Source organism: Microtus ochrogaster, chromosome 18 (genome assembly GCF_000317375.1).
Source record: "Microtus ochrogaster isolate Prairie Vole_2 chromosome 18, MicOch1.0, whole genome shotgun sequence".
NCBI classification, from domain to species: Eukaryota; Metazoa; Chordata; class Mammalia; order Rodentia; family Cricetidae; genus Microtus; species Microtus ochrogaster.
This window is the reverse complement of record NC_022020.1, coordinates 12,785,968-12,792,708: the sequence shown is the minus strand read 5'-3', so window position 1 is coordinate 12,792,708 and position 6,741 is coordinate 12,785,968. Positions and strand designations below refer to the sequence as shown.

The following is a 6,741-nucleotide window of genomic DNA, read 5'->3' as shown; positions in this document are numbered from 1 at the left end:
AATCTATAATAAATAAATTAATTAATTAAAAAAAAGAATTAGACTAGGGAAATCCTGAGAGTTAGAAATAAGGTATTAGCCAAACTATGCAGCCCCAGTAAGAAGAGTGCCTTAGAAAGAATAGCATTTTTCTGGACACTTTTCTAAAATTTTGCTACTTTTATGTCTGAAATTGTTACTTTTACTCTTTGAGGTTTATATTGGCTTCTAAGAACTCACTAATCTGAAAAGAAAGTATGTATCATCTCATCCTATTGATCTTTGATCAAAATTCTCTTGGAACCAGAGAGCAAGCTCAAGGGTTTACAGGGCACACTGCTCTTGTACAGGACCCTAGCTCAGTTCTCAGCGCCTACCTCAGACACGTCACAACCACTGAACTCCACCACCAGGGGTTTTAATCTACTCTTCTGGTAGGCAAGCTGCCACACATGTGTAACGAATATAAACATGCATGCACACACACACATGCCACATGTAAATCAAGCCACATCTTAAAAATTCTAAAAATACAAATTTCTAAATAAAAATACTGTTTTAATGTCCTCTCAAGAAAGCCCGAGGTATTTGTAATTGTTTTAAAACTTTCTGTTAATTTAAGTATAAACATTACTGGATAATAAAATGTCTTATATCATTCTACTATTTAGTAGGATTGTCAGTAAATGACATTTAACATTCCACAAAAATGTTTTAGCAAATTTTATTTAACTAAGTTTTAATGCATGTGTTTTTTACAAACTGATACTGTCTTCCTCATTACTTATGTGTAGGACTTCTACCACTAAAGATGTTAAAGAAGATTCGGGTGTCACTGCCCCAATGAAAGATGTCCGCCCAGGAAAAGCAAGGGGTAAGTTTGCTTTTCATATTTAAAGATATATAAATGTTTTTGGTTATTGACCTTTTATTTAATACAGTTCTAAGATGCACAATTATTATTTTTTGAGTTTGTGGGATATTGTATAAAGAAAAAGCCTACTTAATCTTTCTAAGAAACATGCCCTCAGCTAGCATTTATTACTAATGAATTCTATACCCAACACTGGCCTGAGTTTTGGGTGTGTAGTGATACTTGTTGACAGCTCAAGGAACCAGTTAAAGTTGAGAAACGTTGATAAAACTTTCAGCAGTGATCAAGGTAGTGTCTGTCTGTTTCTCCAGTGGGGCAGCTATGATCCTACTGACCAGCTGGGATGTGTCCAATAAGACTGAGAAACTTAAATCCTAAGTTTCCTTTTAACTTACATTGAAATATAAATAGCTGTGGTACAGTGGCTTTCATATGATCAGAATTTACCACAATCTAATACAAAAGTTGAAAAATTTAAATATTGGCTTAGAGTTATTATGAATATTATTTCAACATATATGAATATATGCTTAAGATTATATTAAGTTTCTCATCTTTACCTGTCACAAAAATTTACAAATGTTTTCACTGGAGCAAAACTGATGAACTCAGCACATTTCATTAAAAGAACAAATGTTTTGGTTTTTTTCAAACCATCGTTCATTCTGAGGCTCTATTTTGACCAATTTTTAGTTATTTATTTCTGTATTAATGTCTATAGAGAAGAAGAAAGCTTCAATGCTTATATTTAATGAATGTGGGGAAAAAAGACCAACTCATTAGTGGGCACAGTTACTGTAAATGTACCTCGCATAACAGTCATCAGAAGCGTGCCCATGTGAGACTGAGACACACGGTGATGCCAGGAGGGTAGTGGCTGTCTGAAAGTCTTTGTGTTAAAAGGCGCAAGTCTCTGTTTACATATTCTAAGAGAGTTGATCTGGGAATACAATTAGGTTTGTGTGAAACTGGATCAAAGGCACTGCAAATTATTTACTTATTTAATATTTATTTGCAACCTGTTAAAGAGAGTGAAAGGTAATTTGTAAAACCAGAATTAATAATTTTGGTAAAACACATGTAACTTTAGTAAACTAAAGTGCTGCAGTTATCATCAGTGACAGGTGTATCTCTGTGCATTGTAGACTAGAGACTTAGGGAGATTTTGATCATGGAGAGAGTCACAAATGATCAATGTCCCATGAACGTTTTCTTTAGAAATTCTTTTATTAACGTACCCAGGATAAAAGTAAACAAGAGGTTCAAAGAGAACAGATAAAGCTGGAGACCAGAGAAAGTTGTTTTTTTTTCTATGAAAATTAATTCTTTTAAGGATACATGTCAATGTCTTTGAGAAGTTCTCTAGAATAGGAAAGATAATGTAGTAGCCCAGCTTATCTTCAGAACCATTATGTGGCCATTTCTAGAACTGCCATCTAGCAGGAAAAAAAAATCATTGTCTTTATTTTCCAAAGAGAAAAAGGATTTCTCCATCACTTTCTTCTTTGATGCCATCACACTGGCTGACCTCCTGCCTCCGTTCCACGGTGTCCTTTCCTCTCTTGGCGCTGTGCTTATGTATTCTTGTCATGTCACATGCTGGTGAAAGTCAGCTATTACAGCTGCAAATGCCAGCAAAATAGGAATCTCATCTATCTTCCTTACCTTGTTCTTTCTAGAGAAAAGTATATTATTGTGGTCGGATAAAACAAGCTTTGTACACAATTTGTTCAGAAAAAGATGAATGAATGCCTCTGGAAATATTTTGTTAACATGAAGCCGTGTTATTCCAGAGTTGTGAACCAAGGATCACTAGCATTATCTCTCATTAGCAGAGTGAATTAAGGAATTCATTAATAGAATTTGAAAATTTTTGATGAATTCTTGCCAAGGGTAGGTGGAGAAGTTATTATTCGATGAAGCTGAAGGCTGTCAATGCCTTCTTTTCCAGGAACTGAGTAATCTTTGTGTTGATTTAATTGCTCATTGTGATTTGTGTGCAGAAAGACTAAGAGAAAACACAGCCACAATTTAAACATGGAAGAGCTCCTCTGGTGGTTTTTCCTTCTGATACCGAGATTCTCTTGAAGATACTGGTTGAGCCTTTCCACTTAATTTATTTATAAGTGTTCACAGAAAAATCTGTCTCCCAAAGAATATGGCATCAACTTTGTATTATTCCCATGCTTAGGTTACATATTTTTAAGTCCCCCTTGTTTGCTTTCAAGGCAAATCTCTTGTTATGTAGCTCAGACTGAACCTACAGGAATCTTGCAATATCAGCCTCTTGTGTGCTGATATTACAGGCCTGTGCCATCATGCCTGGCTCTGCTTGGCATTACAAATGGTCTTTTAAAGATGAATTAACTTTTCTAAAGTTCTTCTCTTACAGACATAAATATTTGGAAGGATACTTCAAGTGAGACTGGTATTCTGTCACATTGCCTATGGGCTGATTGATTAACATGAATTTGTATTCCTATTTTAAGATAGGAAGTGTCCAGAGCTGAAAAAGAAAATGGAGGCATTGTTATCGGAGGCCATTCACCTCATTAAAAGTCTGGAAACAGACAGGGCAGAAGCAGAACAAGCTTTAAAACAACAAAAGTCAAGAAAGAAAAGGATTAGCATGAAAATTGACTGTTGGTCCATATGGAAGCTCCAAGAACTCCCAACGGCTGTGCAGAAAGGTAATAAAAGGGTTTTGACTCTATAGTCAGTGTTAGGGGAGCAGACAGGGTGACTCATTGATCTATATAAACAATTTACCATTATGTGTTGCTTATAAACTAGGACTGTTTGGAATACAGTACTAAAGATTTAATGAGTCTGGAGACACAAATGAGTGCTGTGCTGTGCCAACCATGACTGTGGGCTTTTAAGTTTGTTGAAACACCATTCATTAACACACCTTGGAGATAGGTCAATATTTGTTTTTTTTTTGCAACATTATGGTAGTGTTTGTTATTAAAATTCAATTATTAAAGCTGACTGACCAATTGATATCATTAGCCATGTTTTGCAATGTACGAAAATTCAGATTTCGTAAAGACATGTTGGGAATGACACACACATTTGAGAAATTAGAAATGAATTCAGTTTGAAAGGAGCTCCTAGCAAGAAGGCAACCTTAAAATGTTTGCAAGTGTAACTTGGGTAATAACTGCTTAAGAAAATATTGTCCACCTAGTTGGTGGTGGCACATGCCTTTAACCCCAACACTCAGGAGGCAGAGTCAGGTGGATCTCTGTGACTTCAAGGTTATCCTGGTCTACAAGAGCTAGTTCCAGGACATGCACCAATGCTACACAGAGAAACACTGCCTCGCAAAACCAAAAAAGAAAAAGAAAGGAAGGGAGGAAGGAAGGAAGGAAGGAAGGAAGGAAGGAAGGAAGGAAGGAAGAAGGAAAGAAAGAAAGAAAGAAAGAAAGAAAGAAAGAAAGAAAGAAAGAAAGAAAGAAAGAAAGAAAGAAGATGCTGTTCTTTAGAGCACACACAGAGAGAGGTAGGGTGGAATATCACAACCTAAAGATTCTGGCTGCTGTTTTTACCTTCTTCAAACCCCATGTCATCAAAAACTTCCTCACCAGAGGTTTATCAGGCACTGGAAACATTTTATTGCATCCTGAGGTAAGTTTTTGAGTTGAGGAGTCTTTGATTTGAAGTAATTTTTAAAAAAATAATATACTCATACAATCTATCACTTGAATAGGAAATTCTTAAGAATTTGTCATTTGTCATTTTTCTGGGATAAAAGACATGGACTTAAAGTATATGTCATGGTGAACAAATGAGTAAAATTGGACCATAATACCAAATCTTATAAAATTATCACCTTCAAAGTAGATAAATGCATACAAGAAAGTTGCAAGAAAATATTATAATCTAAATAGTCCTTTGTGTGATTCTTTCTTTGATGGAACTTATAATATTAATGTCCTCCTAATGGATTACTGTGCTGATAATGAATGATATATAAGTATGATGAGACAATGACAGGGTCAGAATAGGTGCCTTGGACCCCTTGTATTCACATTTTCGAATCATCTGCAGTTTTCCTAATTGTCATTTCTCATTAGCAAGGTAGAAAAAGTAGTGTTGAGAGCTGATATATCGAATGTTACTCTGATTAGCTTAAAAGTCATTTATAAGATCATTTAAATACTATAGTTTTGAGCCCTTTTGGAATTATCTTTAGGGGATTGTAGAAATAAAAAGAATATAAGTGTGTATACATTCTGGAAACTAATAATTGTAATAAATTCTTGTGATGGGTAACAACGTGATTTGGACTACCTTTTAATCAATACTATTGAAGGTCTACTTAAAATTAAAGTATGTATTTACTTGCTTCCTTTTATTTAAGAAGTCATTCATTATTTATGCTTACAGTATAATTTAAACTTGTTGCTATATACGTCTTAAGGCATTTCTGTGTGAAAAATGTTTGCACAAATCAATTGACCTTATATGAACGTAAATAAGGCATAATCCTTAAATGTTACTAATCTGTTTATAAAACATAGTTATGTATTTTTCTGGTTTGATTTATATATTATCTTGTATAATAAATTTTAAAAACCTTCTAATCTTTTTAACAGTTGTAAGTAGGATGTTTGTTAGCACAAACATTTTACAAAATTAGGAAACCCATCTGTTGTTTTCCCAGATCTCTTCTAGGTTCTCCTCTAGTCTACCCTTCTGTTCCCTACAGCACATGTGCTGTCTAGTCTCCCTGAAGGCAAATTTTCAATGGCTGTTCTAAAGATATTTCTATGGTCTGGCTTTCCTTTGGGTCAGACAATAAGAATCCACACAGGATATCATGAAGAGGTCATTCAAGAGAATGCAGCAAGACTATTGGTAGCTCTGGTCCCTTCCTTTCTGTCAGGTCATAAATCAGTTTCAACACCTCCCAGAAAATGCAACTCCTTTTACCTGGTATCTAGTGCTGTCTAAGAAAGCCTTTATCTTTTTCTATCAAAAAATAAACAGAAATATCTTCCAACATAAATCGGTTGTTATATGATCCCATAAACTATATAAATTGGGTTGTATAGCTTTGTTCTCTTGTAAAATAAAATGACCCACACATTTTTATCATACCACGGGCATTTGGAGGCACAAATGAGGGCCCCAGACTCCCTGGTGCTCTGCATGTTTCCTCTTACCAGCTCCGTTTTTCACATATCTGTGCATGTGGATCCACAGCTGCTTCCCTATGACTATTTCATGGAAGGGAAAGAAATGTCAGACTTTAGAATGAGAGTGTTTGACAGTATGTGACACACTTTGCAGAGTGGATACGCTCCAGTAGATGTGAGAACTACAGGCAACTTCCCACAGTGAGAATACTGAAAGCATCCCCTTGAAGGATAGATGGGCAAGGCACGCGTGCAAAGTTTCAAAGGGGAAGGGACACACTCAAAGGATAGCAGGTATGAATGTGAGATAAATCAGCACAATGGAAAACATAATTTAGAAGATAGAGAACATAAAATGACGAACTAAAAAGACAACAAAAGAGTATGGAATCTGAGGCAGAATGCCTAGAGTATTTACACATCTGCACCAAGTCCTTGTGTATGTGTGTGTGTGTATATATATATAATGAATATATATTTGCACATATACACACACACATATATTGACTTCAGTTTAGTGTTTTATAGTTTTCCTGAGTGTGTGAACAAATGGGCCTCTGATTGGTGTGTGTTTGTTTGACTTTCTAATTCCAATGTGAAAGTTTTTGTTTTATCTTATTTGCTTATATTGGATTATTATTATTATTAATAATATTATTAATATAAAACCTGTTTTTTAATAAGAGACAGAAAGGGAGTGGATTTGGGTGGGGAGTAGGTAGAAAGAAGCTGGGAAGATTAGAG

General features: G+C 35.1%; 1 protein-coding gene across 1 annotated transcript in view; it reads left to right on the top strand.

Moving 5' to 3' along the window:
- Positions 1–6,741, top strand: part of Ccdc178 (coiled-coil domain containing 178) — a 356,179-nt gene that overhangs the window by 36,500 nt on the left and 312,938 nt on the right. Inside the window, exons 6-7 of the mRNA XM_013349379.2 lie at positions 774–853; positions 3,343–3,543. Coding sequence (XP_013204833.1) covers positions 774–853; positions 3,343–3,543 — 281 coding nt within the window. The remainder of the gene's footprint in view (positions 1–773; positions 854–3,342; positions 3,544–6,741) is intronic.